The sequence below is a fragment of the Cyprinodon tularosa genome, unplaced genomic scaffold (genome assembly GCF_016077235.1).
Source record: "Cyprinodon tularosa strain WSP-4 unplaced genomic scaffold, ASM1607723v1 ctg521, whole genome shotgun sequence".
Taxonomy (NCBI): Eukaryota; Metazoa; Chordata; class Actinopteri; order Cyprinodontiformes; family Cyprinodontidae; genus Cyprinodon; species Cyprinodon tularosa.
In genome coordinates this window covers 418634-442866 of record NW_024039254.1, presented here as the reverse complement: position 1 = coordinate 442866, position 24233 = coordinate 418634, and the positions used below count along the sequence as shown (strand labels likewise).

At 38.9% G+C, this 24233-nt stretch overlaps 1 protein-coding gene across 1 annotated transcript in view; it reads right to left on the bottom strand.

Annotated features, from left to right (window-relative positions):
• Window positions 1–7667: 7667 nt before the first annotated feature.
• ryr2a (ryanodine receptor 2a (cardiac)) overlaps window positions 7668–24233 on the bottom strand; it is a 263016-nt gene continuing 246450 nt past the window's right edge. Inside the window, exons 108-115 of the mRNA XM_038303941.1 lie at window positions 22145–22205; window positions 20340–20486; window positions 18688–18822; window positions 13507–13663; window positions 12198–12262; window positions 11964–12064; window positions 9634–9685; window positions 7668–9101 (exon numbers count right to left, since the gene is read on the bottom strand). Of these exons, the coding sequence (XP_038159869.1) occupies window positions 9006–9101; window positions 9634–9685; window positions 11964–12064; window positions 12198–12262; window positions 13507–13663; window positions 18688–18822; window positions 20340–20486; window positions 22145–22205 (814 nt within the window). The 3' untranslated portion in view covers window positions 7668–9005. The remainder of the gene's footprint in view (window positions 9102–9633; window positions 9686–11963; window positions 12065–12197; window positions 12263–13506; window positions 13664–18687; window positions 18823–20339; window positions 20487–22144; window positions 22206–24233) is intronic.

Genomic DNA, 24233 nt, shown 5'->3' with positions numbered 1-24233 from the left:
CGCTTTAAGCTTTCTGATCTGTGCTGTCACAAGACCACCATGCTTTAAAGACTCATTACAGGAAGCACCTCTGGGGGCTCCTAGTAGGACAGAACTACAGGGCTAGATGGCTGTGAGCACAGATGGACAAAGTACTCAGCAGCAGTACTTCAATAAAAGTATTAATACTCAGACAAACACCTACTCAAGTTAAAGTACTCACTTTTTATAATACTTCAGTATTCAAAAGCACTTATTTAATTTTCTAATATCAGAAGGTTTTTGTCTAATATTCAGAGTAATTTTAAAGAACCTGTAACTTTCAGAAACCACCTGACTGACCAAAACCGGACAGATGGCCCCAGGATTCAAGGTCAGAAGGAAAGTTTAAAACGTTTATTAAAACAAAACCATAAACAAACAGAACAGAAGCGTAGAGCTGATGTGGATCTGCGGATCTGCAGCGACTGCAGGAGGGGGGGCAGGGCCCCATCCAATCACTAACACTCTGGAGGCAGAAACACAGGTAAGTGACCCCGATCATCTGACAGGAGATGATTATCAGAGGGAGTCACTTACCTGGTGTAACAGTTCAGTCCATCCTCTCAACTATAGGCAGGATCAGCCGACGGACCGCCGACGAGATGCGGCCCTGAGAGCGTCCCCGATGCTGCAGGCCCTGAGAACATGCAGGCAGCAGATCCACGACAGGGGAGAACAGATCAGGCAGGAACAGTTCAGGGATCCAGGAGTTCTCCGCTTGATCAGAGGTTCCGACCCAAACAGGAACAGAGGGATCCAGGAATCCTCAGAGCGTGAGGCAGGTTCAGAGTCAGACGCGTCCAGAAGCGTGCCCAGACCGACACGCACCAATGCAGACAGCGGCACCGCCCAGGGCAGGTTCAGAGTCTCGCGCGTCGAGCAACCAGCTCAGACAGAAACGCACCGACAGGCAGAATCCAGCAGGAGTCCAGAGGAATGTGAACAGATCAGACGAGGACAGACAGGACCAATGGATGAGAGAGAACAGAATCAGGAGATCAGAACCAATAGAACCACTAGCAAACGCTGAAACGCTCTCACCGCTGGTCAGGGAATAAACTCACCTGAGGACACTTGTTCCAGAATAATCTTCTCACTGGAACGGGGACACAAACCTTGGACTAACAACAACTAGAGATAACAGAACCTAAAGACATCAAACAGGGAGCAAACGATTATCTGGGCCCGATAGCTGGAGCTGAGCTCAATATAAGGGAACAGACGCAGGTGGATGAGATCAGTGATAATTGGAGACCAGGCAGAGTTAGACAGGTGAATGAAATGACCAGTTAAGTAGAAGCTATCAGGGCAGATCATGATGCTGATGTATTGATGCGTAGAACCGCCTACTATAGATTCTACATCATTTTTTTAGTTGGATTTTTTTTTTGTTGGAGTTTTGCAGAATTTTAATTAATTTCAGAATACAATAATTATTTTGTGCATATTTAGTAATATAGGAATGTATTTAGTTATATCAATGTTTTATTTAGATACTGTGGTGCTTTTGATGGGCTGCTGGTTTGGTGTTGCACTGTCAGGACACACTAAGAGAGAGAGCATCAGTCTTTTGAATTTTATTTATATAAAAAGTTAAGAATTCATCTTTTGCTTGTAAATTTCTTAAGTTCACTAAAGAAATACATCCAGCTCAAGTTTCTGATTCAAGATTTTTTTATTTCTGTTATGTGTCTCGTCTCAAAGAACTTCGAGATTCAAAGCAACCGAGTCGCCTGCATTCACCACCTGGAAAGGACTTCAGTATAAAAATACCACTAAATTAAAGGACAGCTATTATGATTATTATTTCTTATTTTAAAAAACAAACCAAAAAGAAAACAGGAGAGTCTGGATTCTCCTCATTCTTTCTCTATAGAATAGAGGTTAAAGGTTGAATCTATTAGAAACTAGAACTTTGCTCTGAGACTCATCCTGCTGAACAACTTGGCCTCATGGTAACAACTAACCCCTTAATAAAAGGATAAAATACTAATAATATCTGCTCTGAGTTTCTCACATTTGAGGAGAAACATTAGAATTACAATTCTGGTTTGAATCGTATCTATCTGATCGAATTCAGTTTGTTCACGTTAATGATAAATCTTCCTCATGCTCAAAGGTTACCTGTGGAGTACCATAGGGATCAGTGCTAGGACCAATTATCAATCAATCAATAGAACAATCAATCAATCAATCAAACTTCTTTATTGTCAACTACAATTTACATTGCAATTGAAATTTCAGTTTCAGTGCAACCGTTCAACACAATACGTCACATACATTGGGGTGGGGGGCTGAGAGGGGGAACTGATCTACTATCAGATCACCTCCATTATATGATTGTATAAATCAAACTTTATACAATCATATCAGAGATCTGATTGTTCCTTATGTTCCTAACAGAGCACTTTGCTCGTAATCTGCAGGTTTACATCATTTTGTATAGGGAATTCAACTGCCATGGGGGAATTCTCTGTCTAACCATGAATTATCCATATAAACACCACATTCCAGCATAAGGGTGTCCATCGGTGCAGTAGGCACCAGGACACCCAGTGATATCATATTGTTTCAATTCAGTTTATTTCTATACAGCCAATTCGGGGCGGTAAATCCAAAATAGACATATAGCAAAAACAGATCAAACGTATACTAAGTTATGACACCAGTACATTTATATGAATGCCGACTGCAAAAACATTCTAAAAAACACTTTATAAAAACCAAACATAATTTCATGTACAGGTTTACTTTTTGTCCATAAATCTTGCCCTTCTGAAGCTTTGTTAAGGTAAATTTGGGTTTTGCATGGTGCAATATGGCGTCACAAACCTTTATCCATGCTGGCTCAGATTCTGATAAAGGAGGCACGGAAAGCAGGATAAAGCCTTAGCCTCACTGCATGCAGTTAGCTTAGCCTTGGAGCTAAACCAGGTTTTCTCTCCAACCCCCACGACTCGACCTGTCAATCACTAGAAAAATGTCTGCTCTGTGGCGGGAGATGGTGAGCAAATACACTTCCTGTCACCTCAGGCCGGCTATCACGATTGTATTGCAGAGGAGCTGCTGCACGTGGACAATTTTTATATCACATATTTCGAAATATTTTAAATTGAAATAAAAAAATTTTCTTTGTCTTAATCAGGATCTTTGGGTGGGTGGGGCTGCACCCTAGCGCCCTCTATTGGCCCTCCGCCACTGGTTTGGAAAGTCCATGGAGAAAAAATATAGCTTGGCCTTAATGTGATTCTTGGACTTTAAGTTGGAGGTAATGCTTTGCTAGCACAAATTAACTAAGGACATTTTTGGATGGAAAGAGGATGAAGATCTTCTCCAGCCAGTTTTCACATTTTTCCTGATGAAATCTCCATACTTGATAGTGCAGCTTCAGGATGTGCAATGGGGTTTATCTTGCCTGCCATGGAACACCAGACCAGCTCTGCACACTCTGCAGGTTAATGGAGGTGATGGGAGTTCACCCAGTGGTCCACATGGGATCTGTTGACCTGAAGAGGGCATTTAACTGTCTCCATTGTTGTTCCTGTGAGGGGGGGCTCCACACTGTAAAAAAAATGGGTGTTAAAGTTCAGGCAACCTGTTGTACTCTAGAGTTATTTACAACTATACTGAGTCAAAGTGTGTTACCAGTCAGCCATGCAGATTAACTTTTACTCTATATGTTGACGATTACCAGCAAGTCTCTAAGATATCTTCCTGATTTTTTTACACTACAATGAGTAACATTAGTTCTGAAAAGTTGAAACTGTGTATAGAGTAAATTTTACACTAATTTGGAGTGGGACCAAATGGTATATGAAATACAGTTATATTCAACTTCTATCTCCTTGAACCCCAGTCGGCCTCAGCAGATGGCCGCTCACACTGAGCCTGGTTCTGCTGGAGGTTTCTTCCTGTTCAAAGGGAGTTTTTCCTCTCCACTGTCGCTACAAGCATGCTTATTGCGATGGAATTGCTGAAGAGTCAATGAGTCGATGCAATCAGCTGGTTTTCCTTAGATAGAAACTTTGAATCAATCTGACTGGATGATCTGGTTGAACTGGAAAGTGAGCTGAGATGATGTGAATTGGTGCTAAATAATAAACTGAATAGAATTATAGTTGTTAAAGTAACACTTGTCCTTTTTTGCTGTGCAGGTGTACTAAGTTAGGTACCTTTTACTAACGACCACCAGCTCATTGCACAGCTGGTAGCATTTAGTCTAACCTGTCCCTGGTTATTTAGAAATAAGGATTTAATTAACAAAAATCATTTATTTGAGCAAACGCATTCAGATAACAAAATATCCTGGTTTGCTCGGACTGAACCACTCAACTAGAGACTCAGGATTGCTAGTCTGATGGCAGGAAGTCAAATGAAATCTGACCATACTTTGCAGGATGTGTAAAAGTAGGAGTAAAAACAAGCTAGCACATGTGCTCGGTGAAGGTGTCTGAATGTCAGGTGAAAGTTTCTGTTCAGTTGAGCAACAGACTCGTTTTCTGAGTGTGAACCTTTAAAATCTTTTGTCCTTTATTGCTTCATTTAGTTTTATTTGTTAAAGGTCATGATCTGCAGCATTGAAAAGCCTGAACTATTTATAGAGCACGTTTAACAACTACATAAATAAATATTTGTTTTCCAGATCATCCAATTTAATTAATTTCTCATCAATCTTCTCCCTCTATTACAACCCTTCACTCCTAAGTAGTGAAACTCAAACTAGCCGTTACTCCTCATGGTAAATACTAAAATTGCTTACATGATCTTATAAATTGAAGGACAGCAAATGGAAATTAGTCAGATTAGAAAAAAAAGGCATCATATCAAAGTTTCTTGACAGCATGGAAACAATTCCCACTCTCAATTGCTTTTTTCCAAATCCTGTTTTACACATTTTACCCTTTGCACTTTTGTGAGGTCTGAGGACAGATTGATGGAAATGCTGTTAATGACTTATTTCAGGGTTTATACAGGAATGAGTAACTCTAATTTTAATGCTTTTTAACGCTCTTAAAAAGCATGAAACAGCCAAATCCTTCGTCATCTCTACTGTTGACAGGCTGCAGCCACGTCCCGAATTCCACATTTTCCAGCCACTTTTGTTGAAATTTACATTTTCCCATTCTCTAACTTTTTCTCCGCTTCGAACTTCCTTTCCGAACATACGGCCGTTCCATGCAAACATGCGGAACCAGTTATATATATAATATCGCTGATGAAACTATTTTTATGAACTTTTTCTTTTTAAATAAAGCGTTTTAAATGCCACTAAGATCACATCTAATTAATTTTGATGCCAATTAAGGCCTTACTTTAAAGAACAATAATTTAATTAATTTTAATGATTTTTTATGAACCTACAAACTATTTTTTTTTTATGAATCCCAAAAATATAAAATCGCTTTTTGAAAAACAGTACTGTAACGATATTGGTTAAACATTTGCATAAACATAAATCAATATAAAATGTTTTTTTCTACTTGAGTAGATTTTCAAAGTCCATTTTTGAAACAAACTTTATTTAAATTTCCATTTTAAATTGTGTTCTTTGCTTTCAACAATACTGGAACAAAGATCTCTCCATACTTTAAGTCTGTTCAGTGAAGAAACATTAAATTCCTCAAGACTGAAGACTAAAAATGATTTGTTTAGATTTTGAGATCAGAGCTTAAAGTAAATTAGTCAAACAAAGTGACAGAAGAACTGAATAAATACGTGCATTTATTTAACAGAAGTCAAGTTTAGCATTGATATTTGTACAGCTCCCTCCGGTACATTCAACAAACAGGAACTTAGAGCCAAATCATAATTAAATATTTCTCTTATAAATTGCATATTGTATGGAAAATAAATACATGTTCAAATGAGATGTTCTCTCTTTTCTCTTTAAGGGATGCGATAAGGCAGAAATACTTAACATTTAGATGCAGTAGTACAGATAAGCTACAAACAATCTCTTTAAGTCATCATAGAAATATTTTTGACCTTAAATCGTTCATCAGACCTCCATCGCTTCCATGCAACAACTTATTCCTAAACATTTAAAAAAGAAAATAATATCCTATTCTGCTGTAGTTCATAAGCTGATTACTAAGAGGGAAAAAGCATCAGAATATTTGCTGGATGGATCGGTTGGTTTGGACCAATGTCTGCAGCTCATCCCTGAACGATGAACGAACGTCCCAGACGGGGAACAAAAAAAAACAAAACATAGAAACTGTGCGACTTTATGCGTGTGAAGCATCATTGTTCAGCGCATGAAATGATCAACGCCTTATTCTGTGATTAACATGAAATCAGCTCATTATAAACCGCCAGCTGTCAGGCCATCAGTGCCGCTCCCAGGAGCCGTCAGTGACCTGGAAACTCGGCTGAACAGGAGCTGCTGTCTAGTTTCTACTGGACAGCGTAGAAGTGAGCAGCAGGTGGAGAAACGTGTGCAGAGGCCGGCTGTTAGTGAGGACTGAAGCCAAGGATCGGTTCCCCAACAGGTCCTGGTTCAATTCCCCCCACCCCCAACCTTTCAAACAGTTCAACAATATTACAATTAAATGCACTCTGATCTCTACATGAAAATAATAAACATTACTTAAAATTATTTATTTTGTCGTCTTATCTGAGTTTATGACTAAATCTAATATTTGTATTAATAATTTAAAACACTGAAAACTGGTCTTTTCTTCAGTTGATTTTTATGACGCCATCCTGTAATTTCACAAGGTCTCTCCTAAAAAGTTAAAAACAATCAACTGGACACTAGTTCCAAGTTCCTCTTTCCATCCAGGAAGCTTTTTTAATTCAAAAGTCAGAAATAGTGGTGAGTTCCAGGCTCTATACAGACAGTTTTTGTTTAAAAAAACAAGCAAATTGAAACGGACGAACGGGTCCACCCCTTTGGAACGGGGGTCGTTTTGGTTCTTTCGATAGCCTGCAATACCAGATACTGGCCTATGTCTCTTGACAAACCCCTCCAAAGACATAGAGAGGTATGGGGCATTGCAGGCTATCGAAAGAACCAAAACGACTCCCATTCCAATGGGGGTCCGTTTCGATTTGCATATTTGGCTTGTTTTTTTTTTTCAATTGTTGCACGCAGCTACAGCTCTGCACTGTACGATGAAACCCTGCAGTTTCGTCATACAGTGTCAGTTCCCAGCTCACCATGTTTGTTCTCACACTGTGCGAGCCGACGCTCTGATGCGATCTACCTGCTCACACTGTACGTCTAAAAACCAGGTGGGACTCAGCTCCGCGGTGAGATGGCGCTACTCAGACTCGTCTATCTGGAAGCCAAACCAGTAGAAGAGGAATATGAAGCTCACTAGAGTGAAACGCGCTGCCTTGGAAATTTGTGTCATTTTGTGCTGAAAGCCCTAAAAAGAAAAGGAGACGACATATTTGGACAAAGACATGGCTGAGCAAACGTGGCTACTACGGTCGGTCAATTTTACAGACAGAACTCCATTTCACTCATTGCCCCCCCGCCATGCTGCTGGGTTTTCCTCTGAGAGGAAGAAGAAGAATCCTTGTTTGCCCACTGAACGATTTGCCAACGACCACCTTAAGACGGCCGACTGAATTTCAAACATGATTGATTTTCTCCCGACCTTAAGATTCCAGATGGGGGGGTGGTCGTTAGAGGCTGATTGCCCCTTGTTACCCCCTGTTCACTACAACACCCACCATCAGGCTGAAAGTCCAGTGGATTGTTTAACTTTTTGAATGACTATGACCTGGATGACAGGTCATAGTCATTCAGTACTTCACTAGGTCGCCCCCAGGGGGCGCATCCTCCTAGTATGGAGTGAATTTTGTTTCATTATTGTTGCGAGCAAGGAACATGCTTTGTAAACTGATATTTTTTTAAAAAGCAATCCAGAAAGAAAACTTTGAAAAAGTTTTCCATTAAAAAGGGGAGAGTAAATTAGAAAAAAAATAGATTGTATATTTTGATATTGTGTTTTTTCAGGTTTCTGTTTTTCTGAGTTTTATGAATTTTATTCTTTTCATATTGTGTTTTTTTTCCCCAGATCTCATTCTCATTCTCTCTGCAAATATGCATTTCTGTTGATTTGCTGGACATTAGCAACATTATTTGGTATTATTTGACAGGAAGTGAAGAGAATCCGATCTGTGAAACTCCTAAACTCAATCTGAAAAGAGAACCCTTCCATTTACAAAACATGTTCTTTGTAACAATAATGGTAGAAAATTAACCCCCATAAAAGTGTGTTCAACATCAGGAAGGCAACAACATTTTATGTTTAGGGAAACGTTCTAAGCTGAGATCAGAAATCTGCTCTGATGATTATTAATAAAAGAGGACTGGTTATTATTTCTGTGGGTGTGGTGGCGGTGGGGGGGTTCCTGGTCTGAGAGGCGGCAGCATGAAGATCCGTTGTGAATATTGCCTTATTTGAACAGTTTTCTGTTTGTTTTTGGTGTTTGAAGAGGGGAACTCAGCCTGAGAACAGAGGAGGTGTGGAAGCAGCCCTTGGTACGCAGGGTGGGTGAGAACAAACATCTGGGATCTTCATCCTCTCCAGCAGCTCCTTTATGAGGAACCTCCTGGGATTCCCCCGGTTCCCTCAAACAGCTCGCGGCGGTTTTTGCTCTGTGTTTCCACAGTTATTGCCCTGAAAGCTTTCAGGCTTCTTCACCTCCCTTTTAGTTCCATTGCTCTGTTTAATTATTTTTTGCATGTTATGGCCTCCTGTAGGAAGAATAAAATGAAAGAAAAACCCCAAAACAAACATTTGGGATAAAAATCTTGACATGCCATCAGTCACGTATGGTACAGAATATAATCCGATACGGTTTATTTACAAGAAGCATTCAAATAAGATCAGGCCCGAGTTGGCGGATGCTTGGAGGACGTCTCCGTCCGTCCAGACTGAGGAGCGGGGAGATGATTGGCTGCTTCTCAGACAGCTGCAGGACCGGTTTGAGGGCAAGCAGAGGGCCGATGGGGCGCCAGCGGGTTCTCAGTTCAGCTGATCCTCGTATTGTTTCCGGAAACAGTCGCCGGCGGGGAAGAACTCCCAGCAGCGCTCCTGGTACATCTTCCAAACGTAAGACTCCTAAGAGAGGAGGAGGACAGCTGCTGTTATCACCTTCCAACAACAGAAGGTATTCCACTAAATCCTCAGGATTTTATTCCAGATTACATCATTACATCAGTTACATTTTCAATGTAATTTTTACTGTGAATGAAAATTATTCTCAGACAAAAAAGTGAAAACATACATTAACTTTAAACTTAACATAAAAAATCGTCCTCTTGAAATAATAACAGCTTATTTAAAACAAAAAACATATATATTTATCTATGTACACATGAAAAGAAAATAGGTTTTGGACTTTGAAAATATATTCCTATTTTGTTTCGTTATAAATTGAAACAAAGGAGAGATGATTTTATGCTGCCGTGAGAATTCATATAATGAAAATAATAGTCAATATATTCGCTGTTTAATCCTGAAAGATCAGGGTGAACAGTAGAAATTATTTTAGGGTTTTAAAAGAAAACAAATTAAAAGAAAAATAGAAAAGCAAAGCTGTGGGTTTATTAAATAAAGTTGAGTTTGTTGTGAGTCAGTGGAGCGGGTTTACCTGGCCTGTGTGCTCCGTTTCATCTTTGTTTATCAGGTACATCAAAAAAAACCTGGAAGACAAAAACAGGATTTTATGACTCATCAGTCGCTGTAAATTCAAAAAGTTTCTCTGATTATTTATAAGAATCTCCGTCTTTAAGTGAACATCAACAACCAACACCTGCTGCCTCTCGTCCATTTGTAGATTTTTACGCCTAACTAATCCCAATAATCCCACAGCTTCCAGTTTAGGAATGCTGTCACTCAATCTGCTCCATTATTACTGGAAGGTTAAAAAACGGAAATTTGAAGAAAATTAAGAAATTTAGTTTCAAAAAAGAGAATTTTAAACATCTCTCAATACAGAGATAATGTTTTTTGACTAATTATTATTGGGAATGCCAGGCCAGCTGATACACGACCAAACCCATCCATTCATATAAATTTATAGAAAGATTAGAATAATCAAACTTTGAATGAGAAGGCAAGAAAATCTGAATTTAAAAGCTACTGAAATATATAAAAATGTTTAATTATTTACTTATTTGGAATTAAAATATATATATTTCTTTAATATATGCATCAAAAGTCACATTTTTACATTTACAAATACATTTCTGACACTTTTTAATCATATATGTGGCATCTATGGCTTTCCATACATGCTCCAGTCTGTAACTGATCCCAATGATGAACTTCTGCTTCAAATCTCAGCACCAAATATTTATGATCAAAATGTTTCTTAAGCAGTTGAGGCTGAACAGCAGGATTGTCTATTTTTCTATAAAATTGGAATAAATGTCTCTCCGTACGCCATCGCCTCTCCTCTGTCTGTATGAGAGAACAGAAGGAAAACATTTCACTCTGGTTTACGGATCGACTTTTTTATTCCAACTAGCAGAAATCTGAAGAGGCTTTAGAAGTGCTTTCACATGCTGTCATCCTTGCTGTTTTTATAATAAATGTTATTAAATGGAGAACATTTGGATATGCATGACCTCTGAACCAGATCATCCTATTCTAGAAACGGGGGGGGGGGGGGGGGGGGGGGGATTTACCATTAGACAATACTAGTCAGTTCCTGCGGGCCCCATAAAACTCTGTTTACATTAATACAACTATTCCTTATCTGTGCACATTAATTATGTTTTTGATAAAAATCCTTTGGCTAAAACGCCATCAGAATGCTGATAATATTAAGTGTGTCTCAGCCCCCCCCTTCAGTGTTCACCATATTGGATCAGTCCATTTGCTGCACATGTTCAGAAAGGTCCAAACAGACAGCAGCAAACCATTTGAAAACAAACCATGCAAAGAGCAGTGTTGCCAACTTAACGCTTTAGTCGCTATATTTAGCCACTTTTCAGACCCCTCTAGCACTTTGATTTCTAAAAAGCGCCTAGAGCCAAATCTAGTGACTTTTTTCTGCTACTGGAGACTTTGGAGACAACATCTAAAAGCAGCGAACTCTGCTCTCCAGAGCGAGTAGATTGGTAACCCCGCCTCCTGCTCTCCTCTATCTTGTCTGCTGTCATGATTCATGCAGCTATTATTTCATCCAAATGAAAAATGGAGAACAGAGAAGCAGATCATGGCTTGTCTACAGTGAAAAGAAGGACTGGGTTATTTACTTTGGCCTTTTTGGAAACACAGGAAGGAGCAATCAGCTAAGTGAGCTTAGTGTTTGGAAAAAATCTTTCACTCCTTTCGAGACAGCATGAAAAGTCAGCTGAGTACAAAACAGAGAGGAAAACAAGAAGAAAAGGGACAAGAAGAGAGGGACACAACCTAGAACAGATAATGGATGTCTATTCTATTAACATTTCTCTATCTGGATAATGGGTCTGTTTTATGTGTTGTCTCCTCCATTCAGAGGGCCCCCTGCCTGTCTTTGCCTAGGGCCCAAAAATCCGCACCCATCTAGAACAAACTGCCCCATTATGGCTCCTTTAAAGGAATAGTACACCCAAAACATATGCTCTAAAAACATTCTAAATGACTTCGTTTCGAGTAAATTCTGGATGCTACCCACTCAGGACACTTGGATTACATTGGACGAGCAGTATGGAGGAATATTGACACGTTTTTGTGGACTTTTATGGACCTTTCTGTCTCGGGCGCCATAGACCTCCATTATTTGAATGTCAACAGACAGCAAGAAGCCTCCCAGATCTCCAGATGCATTTGAGATATCAAAAAAGTACTCCAGAGTGTTGTTCAGCATGGGGGTGAGTAGAAAATGAAGGCTAATCATGTTTTGGGTGTACTACTGTATTCCTTTAAGGCAGCAGCTCATAGTCCTGATGCTGATCTAAAGGCTGAAAGCAAACGTGATGCTGCTATACTCACAAGTAGTTGGCTAAGTTGTGCTCCTGTAGTGTGTGAGTTTCAAACCCATGTGGTACCGTGTCAAAATAGTCATTTCCTATTCCACAGATAAAACATTTGGTCTGCAAGAAGAAAGGAGACAGATTAACGACTTAACTCCACATCAGCTGGAGTCGGTCTCCATCAGAGACGTTTAGAGGCTGTTAAAGGAATAAAAATGGGATTATGCTGCAGTCTCTGCTGCTGACTGTGTACCTCCATGTCTTCTTTGACTTGTTCCTGCTGGTCTCTCAGTTCACCGAAGGCATCAATGATCAAACCTGGAAGGAAGACAGGAAAGAGCTGGTGTCACATCAGGGACATGCCAACCAAGGATTAGGGGATTACTGAGATTAATCTTCTATTTTAAGGACTTTACCCTAATATTCCAGGTTTATTCTCATAAAATGATGACTTTATTCAAATCATGTCACATATATTAAAGTTTTAACATTGCATGAGATTAAATGGGATTATCAGATTAAAGTTTTAACAAAAAAGCCTTGACAATAGGAAAATAAAATCTTAATAAAACTAGATTAAAGTCATAACATCATGAGATTTATACATTTAAAATGATTTCAATAAAGCCATCATTTTATGAGAAGTATTATTATAATAGTAACAAGATTGAGGTCTTAACACTACATGAGATTGAATGAGATTATGAGATTAAAGCAGTACCAGAAAAAAAACATGACAATAGGAGAATAAAATCATAATATAAACAGAATAAAGTCATAACATCACCAGATTAAAGTTCTAAAAGATGTAAACTCAGGAGATTTTAGCTTTAAAACAAGAATAAAGTCACAACATCACCAGATTACAATTCTAATTAAATGGGGTTAAATTCATAATATTACCAGAATAAAATGGAAACGTTACAAGAAATAAAACATCTAACGTTACGAGATTAAAGTTGTAATATTACAAGTAGATGATTTTGATTTTATGAAGCAAAAAATCTGAGAATAAAATCCTGTAATCCCTAGATTAAAGTGGAAAAATGACAAGAATGGAGAGACCTAATAAAAATAAAATCATAACCTCACCTGAATTATTCGGAAACATTTCAGGATTAAAGCTTTAAAATAATGGGGGTTAAAATTGTAATTTTAACAGAATTAAAGTCAAGAGATAAAAATTCAAATTCTGCGAGATTAAAGTGGAATCATTACAAGAATAAAATCGCTATTTTATGAGATCAAAGTCATATTTTAAAAAAGCCTGTATAAGAATTATATAACATACTTATTATATATATGATCAGTATAACATTATAACAGTAAGAATCCTGACATCAGGAGATTAAATTCATAATATGAGCAGAATAGTTTGGATGCTGCTGTTTGGTTGAGCTGGATTATTAAAACTTTGCTTGTATTAAAACTCATTTCTTGTCTCATATTATGACCAATTTACTTTCATATTATTACAAATTCATTCTCATAAAATACATTTTCCTGGTATTCCGACTTCCTTCAGGCAGCAGGGATGGAAGGCGTGTTTGCTGCATCCTCACCCTGGATGATGGCCAGAAGGATTACGATGACGAAGAAGAAGAAGGTGATGTCGAAAATGATGCGGTAGATCTCGTACTCATCGCCCGCAGGGTCCTCAATCTGGTCGCCGATCCCTCCGCCTGCTCGGACGCCAACATACATGTGAAACATGTAACACTGGATGGAAAAGAAGGCAGAAAGAGGCAGAAAGTTTTTCTTCTACAATCCACAGTTTGCCATTTTGGACCATTTAATCCAGAGAGAATTTCTGTCAGCGTCACTAATCAATGTTTTGGTTTATGATGAATGTGAAGTAGAGAAAATAAAAGCATAATAAATAAACAAAAAGCACCATTTATTGTTTTAATTATTTCAAGGACATTTCTCATTGATGATCGTTGGCGTCTTCATCCATCGTGGACGTCCAGTTTCAGGTAGAACCTCAATAACTGCAAACCAGAGTTCCAACGTTCAGTTAATTATTCTTAAATTTATGACTGAAAACATGGAAAGAAATGAGATTATACCAAAATGTCTGCTGGTAAGCTGGGAAACAAAGATGTCACCAAGAAACCGAAGCAACAGAACACAAAGATATCAAAGAACTTTTTCAAATATGAACTTATGGGGGGATTATTAGTTAGAGGTTTACAGAGGATTTAAAAAGGTTTTTAGTTCTGAAAACCTAATATTACTAAAGTATAAGAAAGATATTACAGCTAAAACAAATAAAACAATATATGTCTAAAATACTATATATCGAAAGAATTATTACTTTATTTCATATTTATAAAAATGTTAAGAAATTGTAATAAACAATTTGTTGTTTAAACAAGAAGATACCCCTCTGCGGCTACGCTAGTTAGCACCTCCCAAAAAGTTGCTAACTAGCTAAACCCACAGAGCTTTAAACAAAAAGATACCCTACTGTGGCTATGCTAATTAGCACCTACCATAGAGGTGTTAACCAGCTAAAGCCAAAGAGCTTTAAACAATAAGATACCCCTCTGTGGCTACGCTAGTTAGCACCTCCCAAAAAGTTGCTAACTAGCTAAACCCACAGAGCTTTAAACAAGAAGATACCCTACTGTGGCTATGCTAATTAGCACCTACCATAGAGGTGTGAACCAGCTAAAGCCAAAGAGCTTTAAACAATAAGATACCCCTCTGTGGCTACGCTAGTTAGCACCTCCCAAAAAGTTGCTAACTAGCTAAAGCCACAGAGCTTTGAACAACGAGGCACCCTACTGTGGCTATGCTAATAAGCACCTACCATAGAGGTGTGAACCAGCTAAAGCCAAAGAGCTTTAAAAAAGAAGATACCCTTCTGTGGCTATGCTAGTTAGCACCTCCCAGAGAATTTGTTAAAATAATGAAGAAGAGTCCCAGATCCAGTGTGAAAAAAAATGCAGAAACAGGGAATGAGACCGAAATAGTGCTGGGAATCCAGTCGGAATGTTGGCGTTCACTGACAGAAGCTAACATTGCAGCGGCGTTCAGATCTAGCTGCAGACTGATGGATGCGTTCATGTGTTCATTTCAACAAAAGGTTTTCAGCCTATGACTCTTAGAAAAATATTCCATTGGAATATTTCTTACTTTGATGCTGTGTCTCTGTGTTTGATGGGATTGGGTATTTCTCTGTGATGCTCTGATAGGAGGATCTGAGGAGGATTCACCAGAACTTTGAGAAGATCTGATTATTTAATCGGGCTTTGACGCCGCCAAGCTGTTGCCTCACTGCGAGGCGTTGAAGTCAGGCTCTATTTAGAAGTGACCTCCTGGCTTCCTGCTGGCTCTGGTTTACTGCCAACAGATGGCGCCACCTCTGTTCATGTCTGCTTATTGTGCCTGGTGCTGGAGTTATTGTCACTACCTGATCCGCCTGGAAGCATGATCCGTACCATCAGCTCATTTGCGCAATCAGTATTACATTCGGGTCGCTCTCGATTTTATTTTGTAAAAAAGACCTAAATTAGGTTTTTCCCTTCCAGAAAATAGTAATTGTACTAAACTAGAATTTGTTAAAGTTTAATAATGCATTTTCTCAGAAAATTGATGCATTAAAATCCTTTCTGTTTCATCACACTGTTCCCGATATACAGGAAATGGGATCCTACGCTACCGGTTGTGGCCGGTTTGTTGGAAGCATCTTGCTAACCAATTAGCAACTTAGTGCTAGTAGGTTCCCAATGGGAAATTCCATTGGGAACAAGTAGCACTAAATTGGTGACTTAGAAACGACATTGTGAAGGAACGCTATGGACAGAGGAAACATGCAAGAGGAGGAGAGTTTAGTGTCGGAGGTCGTGGATGAGTCTCCTCCATCATCCATTTTTTATTTAGAGGAGGAAAGCGGGATGAAGATGTTGTGGAAGAGGACGCCAGGGCGGCAGAAGCTTGGTTTGGTGTAGAAGGCTTCCAGTCGTACATGTTTAAGCCCTTGCCTCGCAACGCTGCCAGTTCTGTTAGCTCTACGCCTGCTGAAGACACAGACGTCCATCCCCGTGAACACTGGGACGGAACTCAATGGCAAAGGAAATTATTCTGATTTCTGATTTCAACCGTTGCGTATTTTAGCTGCGACGTATTAATCAAGATGCTATGACTGAAAAAATGTGATTGACAGATGACCGTTGATATATGATTGGCCGAATTTAGGTGTTCAGGCTGACGTATAACTAACTGGCCTGCAGAAGATAATGAAGAAAAACCCCCACAGATTTTAAGACAAGATTTTATTTTTAAATAGAAATTTTTATAAATTTTGGCTCAATATGGTCTGATAAAGAGTACATTTATATACATGTTTAAGCTGGAATGATCTGACATTTAAATATGATTTCCCTACCACTTTAAACATAAATGTAGTCTTTTTGAGTTTTATGTTTTCCTTTTGTGTTGACATTGTGGAATATAGTGTGTAACCTAAAGAAGGAAACAACTAAAATGCAGATAAACATGGTTTAATCATATTTAGCCGGACTGCTCTCAGCATGACCCATGATGACGTCAGAGAAGCAGTTTAATGAAGAAAATGTAAAAAGGATCAAATTGTCTGAGAAAAATCATTAAAAAAAATTTTAAAGGTGTGTATTAGCATTCTTTAGTGAGTTTTAATGAGAATAAAACAGGACTTTACACCTTTTTAAATGGTATCGTCAGCTAAATTTTGCTAAATGTGTTATTCTATGACTTAGTCACTATCTGACTGTTTCTTTAAAACACAACAGGAGAAGGACATCAGATCTGCTGCTTCTCAAGAACACAGATTTTTGTTTTTAAGTCATTTAAGTTCTTGTTCCAAGTGTGTAAATTGTAAAATAGTTCAAAGGGAGCCTTCAACACCCCATAATATTAAAAAAATAATCCCAGGGCTCTCTGTTTGCAGCCTTACGGTGGCCAGAGAGGTCCAAATGCTATGATTTTTATGTTCTTTGTCATATGAGGGGAACTTTATCCAAAGTTTTGAGGTGTTTTAGGTTTTAATAACTATTATTACATTTATAAGGTGATGATGGATTTTATGGTTAATGGAAAATAAAATAAAATCATGATGACAAGATGTTTCAAAAAGTAAAGGAGAACTTGAAAAGGAAACCGTTTAACTGGATTATTCTTATTCGTCTTTGTGTTTTTTAATGGAAATATTAAACTATGGAGTGAAGAATTAAAGGTAGTGGAGGCTGAAGCTGAAAAACCGACAGGCGATGGGTAAAAGAGCATTTCCTCTGCCCACATCGGAAAAATCCACAGAGAAGAAGAGAAAGAAAAGCAAACATCAGATCACTTCTGTCTGCTTGGAGATAATCTGAGACTCCATGACTGCAGACCTTCATCCTTTACGCCTCGGTCACCTCTCCGTATTTTAGTCACCACAGAGTTGCAACATTTGGCTCCTTAATAGGAAAGCAGGTATGGCTGAGTGAGCAGAACGGATTAGACTCCCAAAAGGTCCGGCTGTCGGTTCAGGCACACATTCCTTTATATAGAGCTGTCTGAAAGATGGCAGCTCAAGGTTACAGCTCTGTCCTCCGTTATGTTGCATCAGTCTACAACTTATAAAATTGTTGTTTTTGGGTCAAAGCAACATTTGCTGCTTAACTCTTTATAGGGCCTCAGTGAAATACTTTAAAAATCCAAATTTCCAGCCAATAGAATCCAGGATAAGAGCTTATTACCTTTGAAACATTAAAAAAATATGGATAAAAATGCTGGTAAAAATGTATGTCAATGTAATGACAATAAAAGCCAACTTGCCCAAATATATTAAGAAATAAAACAAAAGTACTTCTAGAAGAAATTGATGAAAAACACACTATTGTTAGGAATCCAATTTGTGTGGGTTGGGTGTTGTTTGTGTTTTCTCCATCCACCACCAGGTGGCGCCCGGTTCTCGTTGGCCCTTCCACACACCTGCGGATGGTTGGCTCATTATCTGAGGACTCTTAAGCTGCTGACTGCCACTACCTCGACGCCAGAGTGTTTGCCAGTTTTGGGTACTCTAGTTAGCTGAGTCTAACTGAGTCTTTGTTTACCTGAGCTCTAACCTTGTTGCTTTCTGTCTTTGCCTCTCGGCAGGAAGTCATCCTGCAAACTGGATTGATTTTACGTTATTACATCATGTTCTACTCACCCATATGAGTTTTGTGTCATTCGGAGCTGTTCTGAAGATATTCCATTAGGTTACATCACAAACAAATTTTTCCATGATTTATCATTTATGGTACGCCAGCATTCATAACATGTAGGCCAATCACTGTCCCCCAGACATCCGCGGGAGTGTGTATGACGTCATCAGAGCGCCAGACTGGAGTAGTGACAGGCAGCCCGGGCCACAGGCGGCTACGCTCTACCCCTTCTATTCATTCTAGCTAATCTGAATCGTTCAATTCCATTTGGAGAGCAAGATCATCTATGGTAGTAGCACTAGACATTTTCCAGGCATTTGAGTAAAACTAGCAGCAGTTCAGCAGACAGGATGAATGAACGGTAGCCGGCGCACGCGGATGACGTCGTTCACACTCCGCTTTATTCACTTTATTCAAATAAAAACTGACAGCTATGATTTATTTTTCACTACAGCCTGAAAAAGAAACTAATTTATATAAAGAAGTAAATCAAATGTAAAAACAACCTTTTTTATTTAAACTGATGCTCAGAATGGAGGAAATCCCTCAAAGGTCTTTCTTCATACTCACTGTCAACATGTCGTCACACTTCATATCAGGAAGTTCTCCATCTTCACTTTTGTTGTAAAACTTTCGGAAGAAGTTGAAGGCCACCACAGTGTAGAGGTAGACGACTACGGCCAGCAGGCCCACGGTCAGCACCAGCTGGAAGACAAGGACCAGGCTTAGTATGGGGAGAAATTTGGTCCAGTTATTCACTAAAAGCTAAAAACATCTCAGAAAAGGAGACTTGAAGAAAATATTTTTCAAAAATGAACTTTGATGAACTTCTTATTAAACAAAAATATTTTAACAGTAATTTATAATGTGAATAGAAAAGTTCAACCAATATTTTTACAGTTTGCTAACAGTCTAGATTTTATTTTTTGTCTTTTTATTTTTCAAAGCCCCTCCTTGAACCACCATCTTAACTCAAACCTTATCATGGTGGGGGGTTTCAGTGGGAGGGTCTGCCAAGGAAAACAGGCTCTGGGTGTCGGTTCAAGAATCCCTTATGAAGACTAAGGCCATTCCTTAATTCACTAGAACACGAGGACGGACTCGTGTTCTCACCAAGTATGTTCTAGAGAAGAACCCAGGAAAGTCTGGACTCAGAGACAACGGGAGCACGCAGAATAAATCTGGGTCTGAACCGTATTGATGACATCTGCAGGATCTGGAGCTACATTTCACCCCCTGTTATTAATAGTCCCTAGATAATAACAAATTATGACTTTTTTCATTCAGTGGGGGAATTATAATGAACACAATCAGATAAACAGAAATAAAATGAACATTTTGCCAAATATAACAATCAAACCTCCATCAGAGCCAGTGGTCCTTCACACACGGCTATGCAGAGAGAGGGCCGCCGCAAACAGGCTAACATTAGCCCTGGCCACCGCAGACGGGCTAGCATTAGCCCTGGCCACCGTAGATGGGCTAGCATTAGCCCTGGCCACCGCAGACGGGCTAGCATTAGCCCTGGCTGCTGCAGACGGGCTAGCATTAGCCCTGGCCGCCGTAGACGGGCTAACATTAGCCCTGGCCGTCGCAGGCGGGCTAATGTTTAAATTACGCATTAAATCAGTAAATGGTCCACATAGTGAAGCTTAAAGTATAATATTCTCACCTAGAATGATCTTAAAATGTACTTTTATTGAACCACGGCAACAGAAAAGTGAACTTTTAACTTAATACTCTGAGCTCTGTGAGCGTTAACCTGGAAGCGGCTGCTGCCGCAATGCATGCTTGGACAGCTGTCAGTCTGGAGAACAGACAAGTCTGCTCTGATGCATGCTGGGTAAAGAGGGAGGGGCCAAAACAACATCCGGGGACTTTGTCGTTCTTGGTCTTCTTGTTTTTGTGAATTAGAACAGTGCTGGGGCTGAGGCTGATGACGTTTCACGAGGACACTAGAACGCACACGTATACAGATTGAGAAACGGCTTAAGAAATCGAGGGCGTTTTTGTCTCAACAATCCCGTCTTGGTGTCTCATGATCCCCCTCGGAACCCTGTTTGAAATATGGAGGAAGTGCGAGGGCTATCAGAAACACCTCACATAATTATTTAATATGATATCTACTTTTCGAAAGGAGAAAAAAAAAATCAGACACTAATCATTTAATTTCATGGTTTCTAAGGGCTGGTGACCATTTTGCAACCATAAACTGTGCTTACCTGTTTGCCATTATGTGTGACTGATGAGAGGATGGTACGCAAAGTCTTGAACCCCATGGCGATGTCCAGCAGATGGGCAGCAAAGAAGAAGTTGTTGTAGTGACCCAGGATGGACATGGTCATGTACCAGGCCAGGTAGAGGAAGGACTGCAGGGAGGAAGCAGAGACTGAGCAGCAGCTTGATGCAAAACCATTTAGGCTTTATTCACTTAGAGATGAAGGGATGACATGCTAACAATAGCGTCCTTTGCTATCACCATGCTAACATTAGCCCTCATTGCCATCACCATGCTAACATTAGCCCTTGTTTCCATCACCATACTAACATTAGCACTTGTTGTTATCATACTGCTAACATTAGCCCTAATTGCCATCACTATGCTAACATTAGCCCTTGTTGCCATCACCATGCTAACATTAGCACTTGTTGTTATCACCATGCTAACATTAACCCTCGTTGCCATTACCATGCTAACATTAGCACTTGTTGCTATCACCATGCTAACATTAACCCTAATTGCCATCACCATGCTAACATTAGCCCTTGTTGCCATCACCACTCTAACATTAGCACTTGTTGCCATCACCATGCTAACATTAGCACTTGTTGTTATCACCATGCTAACATTAGCCCTCATTGCATCCCCATGCTAACATTAGCACTTGTTGTTATCACCATGCTAACATTAGCACTTGTTGCTATCACCATGCTAACATTAACCCTAATTGCATCACCATGCAAACATTAGCCCTCATTGCCATCACCACTCTAACATTAGCACTTGTTGCCATCACCATGTTAACATTAGCCCTCGTTTCCATCACCATACTAACATTAGCAGTTGTTGCCATCACCATGATAACATTAGCCCTAATTGCCATCACCATGATAACATTTGCACTTATTGTTATCACCATGCTAACATTAGCCCTCGTTGCCATCACCATACTAACATTAGCAGTTGTTGCCATCACCATGCTAACATTAGCCCTTGTTACTATCACAATGCTAATATTAGCCCTCCCAACAATGACCACTCCTGTCTGTTTTCCACCAATCAGAGGCAGTTAGTTTCTGCTTGTCAGTGACCACAAAACGATGGTAAACAAACCATAGCTAGCTGCTAATAATGCTAACACATCTCCACATTAATTCCCATAGACACAAGTCAATAGGTACTAATTTTCACCATGTTTATTGTGTGCTGTATTCATACTCACAGTATATGAGTCATATGTGTGTCATTGCTAAATACAGTCTTTATGTTCGGGTATACATATTTTATGTATATTATGTATGGTGTTTTGCACTGATTGTTATTTGTATTCCTTTGTAGAACCAAAGTAAATCTACAACAAAACCAGATATCTGCTTCCGTGTCTTTTAACGGGCACACATTCCATACATGTTGCCGCTCTAAACCAGCTAACTGCTGGAGAACAACTCATCTCCATCTTAGGTACCCTCAGGGAATAAAAAGGGTATGAAAGTATTTCTTTTCTTAAATGCTTAAAAATGCTTAAAAATTAATTTAAAGACAATTTTAGAGGCAAAACACCAGATTATGACTCCTTTAACATCCATGTTTACACTGATCTGTCATCATTTCAGTGATTTTATCAGTTGGTTTTATTCTTTTATTCTACTTGATGTTCAGGTGTTACCACCTTAGTTAAAGAGTTGGGCTGAAATACCTGGGTTAGCATTAGGCTATGCTAACCCTTGGTATTACTTCTGTTCTTTCAGGTTATGGTAACCATCATCTTCATCAGCAGAGTTCAGCAGAGGCTGCTGGGAAACTTACATTGTCAGTGAAAACGACCCCGAGCTTCCAGATCTGGTACTTCACATCGATGGAGTTGAGCCTGTTAGGGGACAGAGAACAGGCTGGGTGTGAAGTAAACTATAACCTTCAAACAAATGCATGAAGTCTTTGGAATGCCGCTTAAACTGCTAATAAATCTGTTTATAAGTTCAGTATAGGTTATTCAGGAGGCCCTGCTCCGCTTTAAGTGAAACCAATCAAACGCTGGATCCCAGTAAAAGCTGTAGGTCGTGCTTCCATTATTACATCACCACTTGATCATTGAGACACTTTGACCTTGTTAGCAGAGCTAACGGAAGTGATGGAATTGAGTTTTCCACCTAGAATCAAAGTCTGAACTGAAATATGGGGTGAATTTTGTTCCATTATTATTTAAAGCAAAAAATATCTTTTTTAGAGGGAAATAAAAATAAAAAAAATGAGTTTCATTTACAGGGTTTCCACGGGTCATTAAAAATCATTAAATTATTATTTTTTAAATTAAGGCCTTAATTGGCATTACAATTCATTAAATTTGATTATTGTGGCATTTAAAATGCTTTCTTTAAAAAAAAAAGTATATCAATTTAGTCAGATATATTATATCGCGATATGTTTGTGCTAAACTGCCTCATATAGCTGTACGTTCAGAAAAGAACCTCGAGGTGGAGAAAAAGCTAGAGAATGGGGAAAATGCTCATTTCAACAAAAGTGGCTGGAAAACAAGGAATTTGGGACATATCTGCATCCGGCCGATGGGTACTTGTTGATGGCATTAGAATTATCTCTAAGAGCATTAAAAAGCATTACACTAGAGTTACTCATTCCTGTATAAACCCTCCTTAAAAAATGAAAATGAAAAGAGATTAACTTTGCAGTTTTTTTAATTTTAAAGGATTTTTAATTTTATATTTTATAACTAAAATTTTTCAAATTTTTTTTCTTTTTCAGATTAAGATTTATGAGTTGTTTTCCTTTAAAATTGTGTTTTCCAGTTTACATTCTCTTCCCTTCCAATCCAATCCAATCGCTCGCTCTCAACCAATAAAAGCTTGCTGTTAACATCCAGCAGACCAATAGAAATACTCTGCACTTCAGAGGAAGCCCCGCCCCCAGAAGGTAAGAGAACGGTCTTGGGAAAATCCAATGTGAAAAGAATAAACTGAAAAAAACTCAATCTAAAAAAAAAAATAAAAAAAATAATTATTGTATAAAAGATTTTTTTGAATAAATTACATTTGAAAATGTAACATATTAAAAATACAAAAAATAAATAAATACAAGGAAACTGCAAAGTTTTTCTGAAAAGTTTTTTTTTCCAGTCTTGTTAGGATTGCGATTTTTGTTGTTGAAATTTTGATTTACAGAACCTGTAAAAATAATGGAACAAATATTGAATAATTTTAGACAAAGTTTATTTCTGTGGAAAGGCCTGGATGTTTCAGAAAAAATGGTGTTAAAGGAGAATTCGGCTTATGTTCAGAATTCAAACTTCTGAAAGTTCTTTAAATATGAAATTATTCCATCCTGTTCAATAAATGATCAGTGTTTTTAATTCAGAGTAATTTTCATGTGAATGTGCTTTACTGGAGGCATCCATGTTTGTCAAAGAACTCTACTGCCACCTACTGGTTTGTGACGTCACGGTGCGGTATCGGCTGTTGATCAAGTCCCAGTGCTGTATCTGGTGTTTGTCACAACGCGCTATTATCCAAGTCATCTTGAAAACATTCTTCTTCCAAATGTTGGCTACATATTACGGGTTTTTTCTCTGGCCAGAAGTTCCAACGACCAACCCGTCCGTGGAGGATCAGGAATCAGAAAGGTGAAATAACTTTTTTTCACTTTTACCCGATGTATTCCAACATCCAGCTGCCATTCACATGGGCATTGTCAGTTTCACTATAGCTCTGGTGAATTTCAATGGTGAAGTCCTCTGGAAATCTTCAATAATTGTTGTTGATTGCAGATGTGTCTAGTAGTTCCCATTGATTTTGCTTGTAAAGCGGGGAGAATGGCGCTAGGCTTACCGCACCGTGACGTCACTGCTGGAAGATGGCAGGAGGGAGGGGTTACTATATTTGTGAAA